Source organism: Electrophorus electricus, chromosome 3, assembly GCF_013358815.1.
Source record: "Electrophorus electricus isolate fEleEle1 chromosome 3, fEleEle1.pri, whole genome shotgun sequence".
NCBI lineage: Eukaryota > Metazoa > Chordata > Actinopteri > Gymnotiformes > Gymnotidae > Electrophorus > Electrophorus electricus.
The window spans coordinates 3,111,216-3,128,472 of NC_049537.1; the positions used below are offsets into that span (position 1 = coordinate 3,111,216).

Consider the following 17,257-nt stretch of genomic DNA (forward strand, 5'->3'; position numbering starts at 1 on the left):
TCACATTAAGAGTTGTCTGAGGCGCCCGCTAGCTAAGCAATTATTTTAATCGTTTTCTTTGAATAAATAAAATGAAACAATTTTATTTGCATGTAAGGTTCATAGAAGGATCCACTAGATGCATATACATACAGATTAACTAGATACAAGAAAGACCAGCATTTTAATTTGGCTTTAATAAAATATATTTCAGTTTATTTAAAACTAGTACATATTCACTTATATATTTATATATAGTGAGAGCTGAGTGAGTAATTCACTGCAATGTCCTATTACACTTTACTCTTGTGGCAGTGCTTCAGTGCATCAGTGAGAGCCTCTAAAATCATATCCACATAAGGCTTGTTGCTGTTACAACCCATAAGTCCCACACGCAGGACCTGAAACCAAGCACACAGATCAGTACTACACACACACACACACACACACACACACAAAACATCAGTCAGCAGAATTTAGAGGTGTATTTACAATAAGTGAAAGTCTTGCTTTGTTTTTAGATTATTTATATTTTAATATTATTAATTATCATCAATTATCCATATATTATTTACTTTATTTGTTATACTATTATTTATTTACTATTTATGAACCTGAACTTTCTACCTCTGTTTTAGAATGACAAACTGCAACTCCTTACCATGCCAACAGAGGGCCCAAGACCTCCGGAGATTTCTATGTTGTGATTCTTCATAATGTAGCCTGTGATCTCTCTCCAGTCATACCCTGGTGGAGCTACTATTGTAGTAACTGTGGGCAATCTTGCTTTCTATGACACATGACAACAGAGCATGAAAGTAAACCAGGCTGTAATATCGCCTGCCACTGGGTCATACTTTAGCAGTCCATGTGTAATTATGGCGTTTTGGCGATATTTGTTCACTCCACACAATACTACCTTGTCCTCCACAAAGGGCTTCAGGCCTATTCTTTCTAGGCCTTCATGAAAGTAGGCAGCCACATCTTTGTGTCTTTTCCAGGAGTTTTCAAGGCCCTGTTAAAACAAAGAAATGGACAACATCAATTTATTTAAATTTACATTTATATGATTATGTAAATGTTCTAATACTATTTCTAGATAAACATTATAATATTACACATGATAATATTAAATATTATAATACTATTCCCTTTACAATACTATAAACAGACAGGTAAGTCCTAATTATAGAAATTATTATAGGATAGATGAGGAAGCCCTTACGGTCTCTGCCAGAATAGCAAGACCCTCTCTCAGACTGTACAATGCAGTCACAGGTCCAGTGTGGTGATACCTACAGAGAAAGGAGCAGTTATTTGTGATATGTACCCTGAAGGCACAGCTTAGATCAGCATCTAGCATGTCTCATTCTGGCTGTGCGCAGTGGGCTGCCGCTTCTCACTGATGCGTTGATGACTGTATGTAAAAGCTGCGTGTTGACTGCAAAGCTTCCTTGGGTTCTGAGAAAGTGCAATATAAATGTAACTTCATTCATTCATTCATTCACATACTTACGCACGGGCAGATTTTCTATCACAGCCCCAGTAATTTGCCAGCCAGCTCAGATCCAGAAAGTAAGACACCGGCTTTGTCTTCCTGCTGAAGATTCTGCAGCTGGGAACAGAGAGATGTTAAGTCACCCTGTTGGAGTTTAATCTGGACGCCAGGCCTTGTCTGGAAGTCTTGCATTCTCTTACCATGCTCTCTCGCTGAAGGAGATGGGTGCAGTTCCTGGCGGGACGTTCAGTACCTTCTGAGAGCCAGTGTACATAATGTCAATATCTGCAGAATCCATAATGGAGTTTTGAATTCAGTGTGTCAAGGTATATATACTTTATAAGTAATACGTCAATACATGGCATTTCCATGTATACCAAAGTGTCTATGCTATGTAATGCTAAAATATCAGTGCCTTGCTTGTCCATGTAGATGGGAGAACCTCCCAATGCTGCGACAGAGTCAACCAGGAACAAGCAGTTGTACCTGAGAGGAAGCAGCACATCAAATAACTTTATTATGTACTTTGTTATATCCTGCATGCGCGGGAGGAACAGAATCACCCACATGGTGAAGAAATATGAGAAATCAAGGAGTCCACATAGGAGAAATAAACAGGAAGAAGTTAGGAAACGTCAGAGGCGTGGATTGGGCGGTTTGAAACATGAGAAAGCATTCTGTTTCCATGTTGCAGTGTAAATGTTCTCACCTGTGACAGAGTTCACCAATACCATCGATGGGGTGAACCACTCCTGTAGAAGACTCCCCATGTGTAAGGAAGAACAGAACTGGCTTATATTTAGATAATGCCTATAGATGTAATAATAACACATCAGGTATCAGTGCAGCAAAAGCTCAAACATTTAGCTAAAGTTTTTATACAGCACCTGCCTGACACTGCTACATTACCTGTTCGATTTCATCATTTCGGAAGTAGCTGCCTGCAGATGTCACAATCTTGTTCACCTTGGCACCTGTCACGTATAAAAAATGCACAATTAAAAAAAAAATCACAAACGATGAACACCTGCAATTGTAATTCAACGGTGTGCAGCTCATCACCTATCCTTTCTGCTATCTCTGCAGCCCGCTCCCCCCAGATGCCATTGACTGCAATGAGCACACTGTCTCCGCACTCCACCGAGTTAAAGATGGCACACTCCATCGCCGCATGGCCCGGTCCACTCACGGCCAGAGTCATACGGTTCTGCGTCTGAAACGCATACTGGATCCCACTCTTGATATGATCCATAATCTAGTTTAATTAAGATAGAATTCAAATCATTTCAGGAATCAATCACAGATGTATATATATATATATATATATATATATAAAAGATTATGATATTTTGCCTTTGAAAATTAATGTATGCCTTTTTGAAAGTAGTTTCTCTCATTTTAAAGAATAAGTTGTCATGGGCCAGGTTGTCTGACGATTTGAAACAGGGCATAGACATATTTAAGCTCTGTATAAATATGCTATGTCATATTTTAATATATAGGATACACTCTGCTTTACAATACGCCGCTGTAAACATAGCCCATGTCTCCGTTTGACGCAATGCTTTACCTCAATAGTTTCTGCATGCAGGTGCCCCAGCATAGGTTGCGACCCAGCCGTCAAGATTCGCGGAGGCACGTTTGAAGGTCCTGGTCCGAACAAGTAACGCCGCGGGACCGTAAAAGACTTTAACAGACATTCTGGCGGTGGAACGTAGAGAGGCGACATGCTAGCGAGGAAAAAGCCTGTCGTATGCCTTTCTAACCTGCCCAATTAGGTCAGCCCTCCAGACTGTAATCTCGCTTCCCAATCCCCGAGACAGCAAACAGGTACACGCCGTAAAATAAGCGTTTCTTCGTTATTTTGGCTTTTTCTTTTTTCATAAGATAACGTTGCCTTGCCACTTTTAAGTATGTAAAACACGTTGCGAGAAAAGAGAGCACATAAATTAACAAAAGAATAAGATCAATACATTTAATATGAATGCATCGCAGTATTTAGGTTTTTTTTAACCATACTCCTTTAAATCCAACTTCAAACTTCGTTGGCTGAGGCAATCATTAACTCCCCAACAACCCCCCCCCCCCAACATAACCTACCCCCCACCGCAATCATCTGAACAGATGGTTTGACAAGAGTGAAAATAAACTTTTTTCGAGACCTTTACACTGTATGATGAGTTACAATCTGTTTTGCGATTTTGTAACGATGCTGTTTTGTGGTTCTGTTTTTGCGATATCCAGTCAACACCACTGCTAAGCCTTGATACCTTTGCTCTGAAGTAGATGCCTCTGTATTTACATAAACCCTATCTGGAGTTAAAAGGCACAGTTATTTACACTGTAATGTCACCTGGGGAAGGTTTTTATTGTAATATATATGCAATTGTAAAATATATATATATATATATATATATATAGTAATATATTGTGAAGCCTTAAAGAACTGCAACATGTCTGCATAATTCTGGTCTCGTTCATTTAATATTGCCAGATACCAACGTGGTGACTTTGGAATGTATATGGTGAATTGTGATTGGTTGAAATGACCGATTTCAGTGTGTGTTCACAGAGCGGACTAAGCAGGGGTCTGATTGATGAGTATGTGCTGTCCTAGAGGCACAGGGCAGAAGGAGCCATCGAAATATACAAGCTTTCCTCCAACAATGGTACCCTTAACCTCTCCATAAAGAGTCAAGCCAAGATATGGAGTCAACTGAAAAGAGAGTCAAAAAGAGAGAGAATTAATAATGTTGGCTAAAAATTATGCTAAAAAATGTATTTTTAAAAAACCTTACTTTGTTTTTGTGATGTATCATTTTCTCTTCCACCTAGAAATGGAAAAGTGAAGAAATTCCCTTGTCAGTGCTTGAATCCTCAAAACGCAAACATTAGAATTAAGATATAGAATGATTATAAACCTGGTGCTAAACTGTTAAAACATTTTGCTCTGTGAAATATAAAATCCTCTCTTATTCACCATAAATTCTTTCTCAGGATCCCAGATGACCAAGTCTGCGTCATGACCTGGCATGAGTCTGCCTTTTCGGTTGTCAAGGCGACAGAGTTGTGCAGGTTCTTTACACAAGAGTCTTACTACATCAGGTAGTAAAAAACCTCTCTTAGAAGCTGCGGTCCAGAACGAAGAAAGGCCTAATGGTCAAACCCATAGAAATGACAGAGATTATTAATCACATGCAGACAAAAACAATCAACTGCTACGTACGAACATCTCTCCCAGAAGAGATACAGTAAACATTATTTGAACATATTTTATTACACGATATATAACAATATTTTAACCCCAAAAAACAGTAACAACAAATATATTTGAGACACAACCACATTTAGTGGTTACTGTGCTCAACTCTGTTGGCGAGAGACTTTGACCTAATCTTTAAACCTGATTGTCTCTGGTGTCAATTATTAGTCAAACTGGTAAACAGCTCCTGAGTCCCTCTTTGCACTCTGTTGGCCCACATGAGGGCATCCAGGCATGCTAATGAGGCATGTAGCACAACCTACCAAACTGTAGGGAGGAGATGCCTCCCCAGGCCTGGCTGAAGTCACCACTGTCCAGACGCTTCAGGCCCGGTGTGCAGGGTGAGTGATCTGACACTACCATGTCTATGTCACCAGCTCTCAGCGCAGACCACAGCTGACCCTGAGAAGAATGGACCGAAACAGATGAAGCAGAAACAGACATGGATGTTAAGCTGTAGACGTTATGTTCTACGACTCTAGCCACAGAAGTGCTTTGATCCAGTCCATTGATGGGGGGAAAAAGGTGCATTAGATGAGGGAAAGTGTTGAACTCTGCTCTAACTGTTGCCCTCAAAGGCATGAGATGAAGAACCGTGTTTTGGATACAGCACCAGCAGGCTAACACGCCCGAAAGCATCTTTCATCACATACTTTCATGTGACATGCTTTTAGTGAGGGTACATTTCTTAGCTCCCCTTAGTTCACAATTATGGTTTGAGCAGGTGAAAATATGAAATATATTAGTGTTAATATCTGATAATGGCAGTAGTTTCTGCAGCTGTAGTGAGACTCTCACCCAGGAGAGAGTCTTAACCTACCTGGTTGGCTATGTCTCGTATAGGGGGGCAGCACTTGAACTGGGTGGCCCCAGATGGGATGTCCTCTGCTGACAGAGTGAGGTAGTGGTGGGTTGTCTCCACCGTTAAGGGGGCCCCAGCCTCCCTGGCTGCCCTAATAAGCTTCAGAGACTGGGCTGAAGACAGGTGTACAATATGGCATCGGACCCTGTAGTAAAATTTAACAACGTAGTTTTTTCTCTTTTACTGTTGTTGTTTTGATTATCGCATTGTATGCTATTAAATATTCATCCATAAATAGGGCATTATGGATTGTAGGAAGCTCTATATATTAGGAATCTCCCTAATATATTCACAATATTGCCAACAGTATGTGGACACGCTTCCTAATTATTGAGTTCAGGTGTTTCAGTGACACCTTTTGTTAATAGGTATATAAAATCGAACACACGGTCATGCAGCATTCCTACACTGGCAGTAGAATGGGCCATACTGCAGAGCTCAGTGATTTTAAACATGGAACTGTCATAAGATGCTTGCTTTGCCACAAGTCTGTGAAATTTATGCCCTGCTAGTTCTTCCCTGGTCAGCAGGGAATGCTGTTATTTTGGAATGGAAGTGTCTAGAAGCAACAGCAGCTCGGTCAGGAAGTGGCAGGCAACACGACTCACAGACTGCCGAGTGCTGGTGTTGGGCATTTAAAAATGGCCTACGTTCTGTTGCACCACTCTCACTACAGACTTACAAACTGCCTCTAGATGCAACATCAGCAAGAACTAAAACTGTAAGCCCAAGATCGCTAGGCACTGTGTCGGGTGTCGGGTGTCGGTTGGCGCGGCATAAAGCACGCCACCAATGGTCTCTGGAGCGCCGAGAACGTGTTCTCTGGAGTGCTGAGTCACACTTCGTTATCTGGCTCTGTCAGGATGAATCTGGGTTTGGTGCATGAGAGGAGAACAGTATGTATTAGAGCGCACGGTAGCAATGAAGTGAGGAAACTCAAAGAGAAAGAAATGACTCTGAACTTCAGAACCCCGTGTAATAAATGCTCTGGTTCAAACATCTACTATTTGGAATATTATGACCATAAACTGCTATCACCTCCTTTCAGTGGAACCTCTCAGAAGCACTTTGCTTTTAAAACTGATGAAGAACCTCTGTCTGAAATGTACTGTTTCTCTGAAAACCTAGTATAATACACTGTAATTCCTGCTATCTCTATACACAGTAGAGGATTGTAGTTAAAGATTTAGATGTATTTTTTAAAATCACACGTCAGCATCACTGCTGGGTTAAAAGTGAACTGCAGTCCAAAACCTTTGAGGATATCTAACAAAAACTGTGCTTGACAGCAGATGGGCCATCAACTCTAATTGTACATGCACGTGGTGATTCTAGTTAATAAATGTTGCTAATAAAGTGTGTGCTGAGTGTATATGCAGTGAACATTAGGAGAGTCTTGGACTGACTGCTCTCAGATCCATGTCGATGCGTTAATATAGCAGTCATGAGAGTTCAGCTCACTGGTACTGCAGGCAGAGTTCCGTGACTGTCCGAACGGCCTCCATCTCCATGATGTCCGGTCTTGTCCTCAGAAAGGTGGAGTACTCGCTTGGATCTGGGGAACAGGGTAATGAGTCCATCTGCTTTTGGGAAGTCACAATTTCCAGTGCAATAAAATTAAAGAATTCTCATTGAGGTGATGAATATAGGGAACACGGAAATGTACGCTTCGCTTTTAAAGTCGCGTTAGCACTCACGGTAATTAGAATTAACTGTGACATTCACGTTTGCTTACCCCCGTCATATGTAAGTGGTTGCTGGACCTCCTTCTCTGCGTGGAACTAAGTGCATCAGATGGCCATGTCATTACAGTGAACACATTTCATGCAACAGCATTGTGGGTGATTTAAATTGGTCAATATTATTTAATACTCTGTTATCTCTTTTACAAGGTTTGTACATTTGTACATACATTATTAAAGTAAAACTGCAATTGCCTGTTCATTAATTCTACTCACTGCATCTCCTTAGAATTTTTACTGCAATTTACATTTATGGCATTTAACAGACGCTCTTATCCTGAGCAACTTACAAAAGTGCTTTGTCATTTACTCATAGAATACATCCTAGCCAGTACAGTAGGTTAGAGTCCAATATACCAATGAACTAGAATACTGTAGAAATACAGGGATCAATGCTGATGCCTAGAAGTACAAAATATATAAGCTCTATCTTAGACAAATATAAGTGCAATAAACAATAAGTAATAGAGTGTGTTAAACAACATCAGTGTAATAAACAATACCCTACAATAAGTACTAGTTTAGTTAGTCAACATAGGAGCAGGGTCAGTGGTCATTTAAATATTCCACAAACAGATGGGTCTTCAGTCTGCGTTTGAAGACTGCAAGGGACTCTGCTGTCCGGACAGCAAGCGGAAGTTCATTCTACCATGTGGGAGCCAGAACAAAGAATAGTCTCGATGCTTGTCGTCCATGGGACGTGAAGCACGGTATTTCAAGCGGAGCCGTACTCGAGGTTCGAAGCACTGGAGGTACGGTTAGGGCAACTGTGTCTTTGTTGCCAAATTTAAATTGATTGTAGTGGGTGTGGGGATCTCCCGGAGGAGCTCTAATGCCTGCATGTGGTTGTGTTTGTGTGGCTGGTCAGAGAAGAAGGCAGCGGTGTGAAGGACACCTCACCAGCAGAACGCTCCCTGTGCCCTGGAGCTGCCTCAGAGCGGCGTGCAGGTCACTGTCCGCCACATGGGGAAACTCGGCCACTCCGCTGTGGATGAGGAAGCACTTGAATCCGGCCACCCCGGCCTGCACCATGGGTCTGAGCTCCAGCTGAACGAGAGGAGAGACAGAGACCACAGACCTGGTTTGGCTTCATCACGGACCTCGGTGAATCAGGTGCGAAAAGGAATGTGTATACATCTTGAATGCAGTGTGTGAGGCACCAGACAGGGCCTGTCTCAGTACAAAGTTGCCAGGGACGACCCCTCCCCAGAACGCGGTGTCCACGAAGCACTGGCCGGCAGCTGCTTGCAGCTTCTCGTGGAAGTTCTTGAGAGTTGTGGTTGGTGGAATGCTGTTTCTATGGAAGTAGAAGGTAAGGACATTGGTTCTCATTCACACTCTCTGGAAAGTACGCGATGGACTTTGAGGTGTTGAATTAGAAAATACAAGTTTGGTCGTACATGTATAGTAGTTCCTTTAGTAGCTGTGTTTACCTTTACTGTTGTTGCTTTATAAGTGAATGTGTTGATGAATACAGTTTGTGTGGCTGTGTGTGTGTTCTCACAGGGGCATGTCTACGATGGTGGTCACCCCTCCTGCTGCTGCGGCTCGTGTTGCTGTCCAGTACCCTTCCCAGGCGGTTCGGCCCGGTTCATTAACGTGAACGTGGCAGTCCACTATCCCTGGCATCACCACACTGTTGCCCACATCCAGCACCTTCACACAGAGCACATGCTTGACTACTGCACCACAGGAAGTAAACGTAAAGTGAAATGCAGAGGTGCTACTGATTAAGTGATGGGTTTCTTTGCTCAGATTAAAAAAAAACAAAAACAAAAAAACACTTCAAATTAAAATACAACTTACAATTCTTGTGATTGATACCTTTATATATTATTATTTTCTATAAATATTATTTCTTAAAGTGGGGCTCCAGTACAGGTTATCTAGCACTTGGCTGAATTCACTTCATACTCTAATTTAACACACCATCAAAGAGTTTGGTACAATCTGAGTATGTTGAAACTAAGCTCTCTAGAGCACTGGATCTCCAGGTCCAGAAATGAGCCCCCTTGAATGAAGGCAGATACGCTGCGGTGTCAAAAACATACAGTACTCTCTGTCTCCAACAGGGGTTGCATTCCTTATACTCAGACTCCAGCTCACCTCTCCGGCTGTGTGCCGAGTGGCTCCCGCATCAGGCAAGATGTTATGAATCTTCCCATCCTTTATGGTGATTAGTGCTGGGAGAATCTCCTCCCCGATCAAGACTCTCTGGCTCCTCACAGCACTAACACTGGATCCTGTCTCCATTTCAGTGCCTCCGCCTCTATACATCACTGCAAGAATCCCACAGAATCTCTGTTCTCTCTGGAGAAGCCAGCGCTTTTGAGATCAAGGGTCAGAGTACCTGCCCCACATGCTCTTTGTGCAAAAGTTTAAAGTGATAACCGTTCATTGCCCTGTCCTTCTACAGTACAGGTCACAGCTTACTTTCTGCAGGTCTTTGGGCTGAGAAGCACCTGATCTCTAATTAGAACTGTTTCTCAGTGAAGGAAGCGGTTAGTATTCGTGGAAGCGCTGGGCCCATGGACACTAGGGCCTCGGTTGTACTAGGGGGCAGTGGCCTTTAAGGCAGAAATGAACAGGATAAATAGAAAGAACGTTATTGATTTCCATGGCTTTGAAAAAAATAGTTTATGAAAGCCACTCATTTCCTGTGGAGCTATGCTTGGTCAAGAATGGCTGGAGGATGCGGCCGGTACGGATGAACACAGACCGCTTATTTTAACAATACACAACAAACGTTGCCACCAGGAATTGGTTTCCAAACAGCGTTTCAATTTCCAGTTCTCCTCTCACTCTCTCTTTCTCGCCATCTCTTTCCACATCCGGTAGCCTACTGAAAAGAAGGTCGACCTGTAGATAGGCTACGCTTTCTGACGCTCAGGTGGGACCCGTTTTAATCTCCCGCTGGCACATCCGACTGGTGCCTCTGCTGGCCCAGGTGATGCCCAGACACGGCATAGTTCCGTATCTGACCAAGCACATTTCCAACATGACCTTTTAAACATCACTGAATGTGTAGGGGAGGTGTAAATTGTTTTGTTTTTCAATCTTTCAAAAAATATGTGATGGAAAATTTCAAGACTATCTACCATGGCAACCACCAGAAATATATGACAGAAACCAACCAAGTTTGACTATAAATTCACTTTGTTTATGTTCATTTTATAAATGAGGCTCATGGTCTTAAAATGAGAGAGAAAATTAAATGAACAATAAGTAATTTTATCATGAAAAAGTAGCAAACAATATTTGTGAAAGTGATTATTTATTATTTTTACTTTTTTTTTCCTCTTAGCGTGCAGCCCCCGTGAGATGAAGAATCAAACTGCTTTATAGTCCTTAAATGAGCAAGTTTATGCTCCATAGAGCGCGTGCCCCACATAGAGGCGCCCTCCTTAAAAATCTGTGAAGCATCTAGACCACTAGGTGTCAGTATAATTCTTCACCATATGAATCACTGGGGGAAAAAAATGACCTAGTCCTCCTTTAATATGCGCTAGAGAGACTTATTATTGTGATTACACTAAAAGGCCAGAACACGGGCGGGTTTGTTTGTCTTTGAAATTAGAGAGTCACGGATGACCACTCGTTCTGCCGGTTCATAAAGCAAATAAGTGTTTCATTTAAGGTGGACACTGTGCTTCACGGAAATTGGATTCATTTTACCACTTAATTTTGTTATGAACTTATTGTAGGCTCTTAGCTTTTATGACAAGGTCATGTTTGCCCTGGTTATTTAGACATAATGACATGGCAAAAGTTACAGTCTTCAGCTGGAAGGCTGTAGTGTCAAAGCTGAAATCTAGTAAAGTGGTTATATACAAGAGGTTTTGAATGAAACATGTTTTGTGCAGGACTGTTTTATCCGTTTTGACATAAAGAGTGTGTCCCTTTAAAATCCCCATTTTAGCCAGGAGGTCCACAACAATTCTTTAGTAACTCCTTTTAATTATTAAGGTCTGTGCTTCACTGAGCTGAGACATCAAATAGAAGGGGAGAGAGAGAGAGAGAGAGAGAGAGAGAGAGAGAGAGAGAGAGAGAGAGAGAGGAAGATGTAACCATGAGGGGCTGGTTCCACTAATGTCTTGTCTCTAGTTCCACTAACCAGGCCTCTAGTTCCACTAACCAGGCCTTGGTCAAATAATTGGAGAATTCCCTGTTTTGTCCTCTTACTTTCAAACCTTTGTTCTAGTGACCAGAATCATACCGAACATGCAACCGATATGACTAGCAGTATGCAGAACACCAGGAGCTTGCAGTGTTGTTTAGGATCCATGCCAGCAGTCCTGATATGCCCTTCATTATTTAAAGGCTTCTCTGAATCATTCACTTGTGGGATTGTGCCATGTCTATGTGACACTGTGTTGCTTTGTTCATTACTAAAGGGTGCTAATTACGAGAGAGAGAGAGAGAGAGAGAGAGAGAGAGAGAGAGAAAGAGAAACAGACAGAGAAAGAGAGAGAATGTGCCAGGTGATTAGAGTAGTGTTCCAGTTGCTTGGTGTGTAGTCTGATTGGGGTTTATGGTGCCGTACACTTTAAACTGTAATGGACTCACTGTAGAAGGCCGGTGGCGTGCATTATCACACCCTGCTTAGGGTGTGATTTTATCTTCATGTGAGGAAAATAGGAACTGGCATACAGACATCATGGGACAAGATAAAGATGGCACTGGAAGAGTCCAGACGAGAAACAGCAAAAGGACACGGTCAGGGCTTCGCTCGCCAGCCTGTAACGCAGGGTGCGCTGTAGAGACAATAATGGATTGCATTGTGTTACAGCGCGGGTGAAACCTGACCTGTCACGGCCGTGACTGTCTGGTCATACTGCCCCCTCTACCCATCACCCTCCATTCTGCCTGAGCAAATCAAACAAAACCAGCAGCATCCTCCTGAACAATAATGCAGCCTCACGAACTGACTCATCATCTTTATACATCATACAGTATAACATTTTCATTTTATTAAATCCTTAGAGCTGTGCACTTTGGACATTACACTCCGTCCATACATAATTGACGCTGTATAAAATTCCACTGAATTGCATTTTTGATTTTATTTGTTACAGTTGGACACATCTCTTCTGTACATTTTCTTCTAGTTTATGTTTCCTTTGTTAGTTGTGTGCTTGCTTACTGTATGTCACATCCCACCACCTTCTGGTTTGTAATGTGATCAAAACAAGCAACATGTAAGTCTATTTATTAACATTTATTTTTGGTGAGCCAGTTGCTTTACAGCCCTTGTTTAAGGTATATGAAGACATGCCAGTTGATGGCAGCCATCTAATTACACAATAAGACTTCTCCCCTTTGTTAAATTGAACCAAAAAGAAGTGAAAAGGGCAGACTGCATTTACAGTTTGTAATTATTCTATTTCCTATTCTATTTGTGTTAAATGTTGTTGCATTTAGATGAGGTGTGTAGTGAATGCAATATGAATGTTGTACGGAGTGTAAGAGAATGCTCCTGTATGATTAATGACTTTAAAACTTGTCTTTATTCATCTCTCACTCTGTCAAAGGTTTAGTTTAATGCAAATGTTATCCCAATTCATTCTATTCATTGTAGAGGTCTACATTTTTAGATTTAGAGTATATTCATTAATTACTTTATCCTTTCAGCTTTTAACATTTGAGCATATATACATCTGAATATGGTTTCATGCTTCTATGTAAATATTAAATGAACCTATTCTCATAAACAAACAAACCAAAATATGTTGTTATTTTAACACATTACTTTGTTTTTCCACATAGACTTATTTAAAAATAGAATAATTACCAGTGAATTACATGAATTACCAGTATAGTACTGTATGTCTATCAATGTATGCTTCACAAGTTTAAAATATGCTTTACCAATGTAAATATATTAGACACTGAATCTCACATATTATATAAACCAAGTGATGTGGTGTTATTCTGTGTGTGCCACATTGCCTGGGGATTCAAATTTCTCTCTCTCTCTCTCTCTCTCTCTCTCTCTCTCTCTCACTCTCTCTCTCTCTCTCTCTCTCACTCTCTCTCTCACTCTCACACTCTCGCTCTCTCACCCACTCTCTCACCCTCTCTCTCTCCCTCTCTCTCTCTCCCCCTCTCTCTCTCCCTCTCTCTCTCTCTCCCTCTCTCTCTCTCCCCCTCTCTCTCTCCCTCTCTCTCTCCCTCTCTCCCTCTCTCTCTCCCCCTCTCTCTCTCCCTCTCTCTCTCTCTCTCTCTCTCTCCCTCTCTCCCTCTCTCTCTCCCTCTCTCTCTCTCTCTCTCTCTCTCCCTCTCTCTCTCCCTCTCTCTCTCCCTCTCTCCCTCTCTCTCTCTCCCCCTCTCTCTCTCTCTCTCCCCCCCCCTCTCTCTCTCTCTCTCTCTCTCTCTCTCTCTCTCTCTCTCTCTCTGCCCATGTTGCATAGATGCTTCTACCTCCCTCGGTGATGTCGTCACTGGCTCAGCCAGTCTCAGCATCACTGCTCAGAGCTGCCATCAGAGCCATTTTGGCTTCTGCCTCACGCAGCACACAGAGTCCTCTCCAGACCACCCCGCGCCCCCCCACCCCCGGCGCATCCAGATACCCCTCACACCCCTCCCATGGGCCATCTCTATCTGGGGATTTAGGACAAAAGGCCATTCTCTGATTGGCCGAGGCCAGCGCTTCGAAAACCAGACGAAGAGGCACCGCTGGGAACAGATCGGCTGAAGTGGGTAGTGAACAGCCTAGGATAAGAAGAGAAGCAGCACTGTAAAGGTATGAGCTTTTGAGCTTTCTGTCTGATGCTGTTTTAATGCCATTTTAATGAGCCTGTCTGTTTGGTGTTGGGTCACCAAGGCAGGACTGCTCTGGGGTGCGGCCACGGAGAGGCCGTAAACTATCTCCTAACACTGGGGGGGTGGGTGGGGGGGACTCTCTTAGAGGACACAGCGACCAATATTGGGTGTTGCCCGAGTCTTCTGCGGATTACGTGGCATTATTAGTGGAGTATACGATAAATGCATAGTCATCCGTAGTACATAGGGCCGTACTGTGAAAGGCTACTAGAAGACCAGAATGTCTCATCATGACGTCATTGGCCTTACGCGTCAGGTGCAAAGTGTCACTGTGACGATTCGGGCTTGTCTCGGAGGTACTGGGCTTGTGGTTCGGGCTTGTCTCGGAGGTACTGAGCTTGTGGTTCGGGCTTGTCTCGGAGGTACTGAGCTTGTGATGCTTAGCTGTTCACCGTAGGAAGGACACAGGGAAGTCCGAGTGTTGTGTGGGCTGTGCTAAACCTCGGCACGTCACCGACAGTCTTTTTTACTAAAAAAAAGAAAGAAATGTAACTGAAGACACGGAGGCTGTCAGATTTTTTTTCGCGGTTGGGGTGGATGTTTCAACTAACTTGAATGACGAATGAACGCTGTCTTTCTGTTCTGAGAGACGACGTTGTTTTATGTTAAAATATTTAACATTAATTAGATTTCTGCGCTTTTATTACATTTATAAATCAGATATTTTAAATCAGCTATTTCTAAAGGCTGTTTTTAACTTTAATTGCTATGAAATAAATATTGTGGGTGAAGCTTATGGACAATTGTGTGTGAAACTGAAACCAGTTGAGCCTAATCGTGTCATTATTGGGATAGTTCGCCGACAGTTTCAAGGTGGCAGGTCTACTCTTCCATTTGTAAAGGGAGCCATACACCTTACTTGATCTCATTAATTCTTTAAACTGGACTGTCCTGTCCAGCGATTTTGCTCATGCTGTGTGGTGCGGCCTCCTTGTAATTTTGGTGTGCGCACCAGTATTGTTGCAATAGGCTAGAACAAGCTATGGTTAGGGAGCATAGGTAAATTCACTTGAAATTAATTTTATATCGGTTCTGCAAGCAGATATACAGCAGACCTAAAATTGGATGTAATGTGTATTATTCCAAGTGCTATTTTTATAGGGCGTAAAACAATGAGGGCAACCTATCGGACCGAAACCCGTTACAACTCAGCAGAACATAGACCAGTGCTGCTTCACACAGAAGATGGCTCAGGGGCCCGAGGGCATGGCAATGTACCCAGTCTGCCCGCTCGCACAGGATGGCACATTATCCTTCTTAGACAAACTGCCAGGGCAATAATAAGTGTGTTGCAGTGAATAGTCGCATGTTTACCAGCTCCTGGGCCCATAGAAATGACTCACTGACTGAGCCTCCGCCATAGTCCAGCGACTGTACCACCATTTTGGTCATCCGCCGCGGTACTGCTGGACTCTGGGCGTGTGGTTTGGAGCCGTCTTTGGAATCCTGGAGAGCACAGTGACATTTGGGCCACACAAGCAGTTCTTTTGTCACTGATTGGCCCAGCTGCCGCATGTCAACGGCTGTAGCTGACTCTGCGTCTTTGAAAGTCAGCATCATACAACACGCCTGCGTTCCTGCAGTAGTAATGTTACTCATATGTTTGAGGAGGAAAATCTCAGTCATTTTATAAGACTCCATTGATTACCCATAGATTGTTTTTGAATATTGATTACCCATAGATTATTATTGGCTAAGATGACACAGGGATTTAAGGAACTGTTCCTAATGACACTTTATGTAAATTAAAAGCTGATGTCATCATACGTTGCTATGGAAATCAGGAGCTGAAATCAACATCCTCTCAATCTTAAAACTATATGTAGTTTAATTTGCAGTGGAGGAGAAGGGACATTTGAATCAATATGCCTAAAATGCCCATGTTGTTCCATGTAAGTATTTATTGCAAAATAAGACATTGTTGTCAATAGCATGAAATAACTCACATCAGTCCCCACCCCAACCCCACCTGTTCCTGGCAGGCGTGCACACTGGTGGGATCCAGGAGGCGGTGCCATGGCTGGGGCCTCTGTGAAGGTGGCAGTGCGGGTCCGCCCCTTCAACTCGCGAGAGATGAGCAAGGAGAGCAAGTGCATTATCCAGATGTCCGGAAACACGACCAGTGAGTACGGAGCCGCCCCTGAGCCCTGGAGCATCCTCGCGGCCGTAAACGTCCACACACACACACACACACACGCGTGCGCGCGCTCAGCCATGGCAAAAAAAAACCTCGCAGCCCCACAATTTGGCAGCCAGTCAGCAATTGGGTTTCTTTTTTTCCCTGTGTGTTTTGGTAGTTTATGTTTTAGATTTCACACAGAGAGTGTAGTCGCCCTCATGGGATGATGTTGTAAGGGTAGCCATTTTGAGATGCAGTTATGACAAAGCAGTTTACTGGTCACTGGACTGGAGGGGAGTTTACAAAACAGCCGAGCTCATCCCACAGTGCCTTCATACCCATCCATCTACCTAATGGACCTGCATTGAAACGCACAGAAAAACATGCACGAGAATATTCTAGAATCTTATATTCTATAAGTGTGTGTGTGTGTGTGTGTGTGTGTGTGTGTGTGTGTGTGTGTGTGTGTGTGTGTGTATATATATATTTATACCATTATATCAAGATAATGCTATTGGGTTTGTTTTTGTTGTTGTATACACAGAAAGCCCCCTATGTGCAATCTTGCAATTTTATCAAGTGATGAATTGGTGAAGAAACTTGGTAATTCATCTGTCATGTGACTGAGATAAATTAATCTACATATGCATTTCTAGGCAGTAATGAGCTTTTCAGGTTTTGCTGTTGTTACTCCTGTGATGTTTGTGTGTGTGTGTGTGTGTGTGTGTGTGTGTGTATGCGTTAGAAGATAACGAGACCTCAACAGCTAAGACGCTGAAGGAGATTTGATTTCTAGTCTTGTGGCATGGCAAAGCCATTGGTCAATAATGGATGAGACCTAGTAAAATATTTATACTTTGGTGTAATATAGTTTCCTCCCATCGTGGGTGGCTCAAGACCAACCGTGCGACTGGCTTCCTGTCAGCACGAGGACGTGCTGAGACGTGTTTCCTGTACGTATGGCATGAGGGGA

General features: G+C 42.8%; 3 protein-coding genes across 24 annotated transcripts in view; 1 reads left to right on the top strand and 2 right to left on the bottom strand.

Annotated features, from left to right (window-relative positions):
• Window positions 1-118: 118 nt before the first annotated feature.
• Window positions 119-3,454, bottom strand: agxta (alanine--glyoxylate and serine--pyruvate aminotransferase a). 2 transcript variants are annotated; one of them, XM_027007761.2, is made up of 11 exons: window positions 3,048-3,454; window positions 2,540-2,732; window positions 2,387-2,451; window positions 2,187-2,287; window positions 1,893-1,963; window positions 1,678-1,762; window positions 1,496-1,594; window positions 1,205-1,274; window positions 899-994; window positions 641-769; window positions 119-380 (listed from the first exon to the last, which is right to left on the bottom strand). In XM_027007761.2, the coding sequence occupies exons 1-11, from the start codon at window positions 3,204-3,206 to the stop codon at window positions 273-275; spliced, it is 1,176 nt and encodes a 391-aa protein (XP_026863562.2). In that variant the 5' UTR covers window positions 3,207-3,454; the 3' UTR covers window positions 119-272. The 2 variants fall into 2 exon arrangements, with proteins under 2 accessions (XP_026863562.2, XP_026863563.2); XM_027007762.2 differs by having other exon boundaries at window positions 289-405.
• Window positions 3,455-3,955: 501 nt separating this feature from the next.
• Window positions 3,956-9,596, bottom strand: zgc:103559 (uncharacterized protein LOC494056 homolog). The gene is made up of 11 exons (XM_027007759.2): window positions 9,450-9,596; window positions 8,848-8,999; window positions 8,526-8,640; window positions 8,244-8,390; window positions 7,337-7,382; window positions 7,063-7,156; window positions 5,560-5,746; window positions 5,003-5,141; window positions 4,458-4,630; window positions 4,276-4,308; window positions 3,956-4,193 (listed from the first exon to the last, which is right to left on the bottom strand). Exons 1-11 carry the CDS (start codon window positions 9,594-9,596, stop codon window positions 4,056-4,058), a joined length of 1,371 nt encoding a protein of 456 aa, XP_026863560.2. The 3' UTR covers window positions 3,956-4,055.
• A 4,243-nt stretch (window positions 9,597-13,839) lies between these two features.
• The window catches only part of kif1aa (kinesin family member 1Aa), a 44,693-nt gene continuing 41,275 nt past the window's right edge, over window positions 13,840-17,257 (top strand). For 11 of the 21 annotated variants that reach the window (XM_035524068.1, XM_035524077.1, XM_035524078.1 and 8 more), the window contains exons 1-2: window positions 13,841-14,085; window positions 16,148-16,287. In XM_035524068.1, the coding sequence (XP_035379961.1) occupies window positions 16,182-16,287 (106 nt within the window). In that variant the 5' untranslated portion in view covers window positions 13,841-14,085; window positions 16,148-16,181. Of the gene's footprint in view, window positions 14,086-16,147; window positions 16,288-17,257 lie in introns of all 21 variants that reach the window. The other 10 variants (XM_035524064.1, XM_035524067.1, XM_035524072.1 and 7 more) reach the window with 1 other exon arrangement.

Excerpts from the sequence above, each read along its gene's own strand:
- agxta (XM_027007761.2), bottom strand. The coding sequence starts at position 3,206 with ATGTCGCCTCTCTACGTTCCACCGCCAGAATGTCTGTTAAAGTCTTTT. Across the intron at positions 2,452-2,539 it reads AGAGATAGCAGAAAGGATAG|GTGCCAAGGTGAACAAGATT; the intron begins GTGATGAGCTGC and ends TATACGTGACAG. Across the intron at positions 995-1,204 it reads TTGCTATTCTGGCAGAGACC|GGCCTTGAAAACTCCTGGAA; the intron begins GTAAGGGCTTCC and ends TTGTTTTAACAG.
- zgc:103559 (XM_027007759.2), bottom strand. The coding sequence starts at position 9,596 with ATGGAGACAGGATCCAGTGTTAGTGCTGTGAGGAGCCAGAGAGTCTTG. Across the intron at positions 9,000-9,449 it reads CTCGGCACACAGCCGGAGAG|GTGCTGGATGTGGGCAACAG; the intron begins GTGAGCTGGAGT and ends CTCTGTGTGAAG. Across the intron at positions 7,383-8,243 it reads GCACAGGGAGCGTTCTGCTG|TTCCACGCAGAGAAGGAGGT; the intron begins GTGAGGTGTCCT and ends TGATGCACTTAG.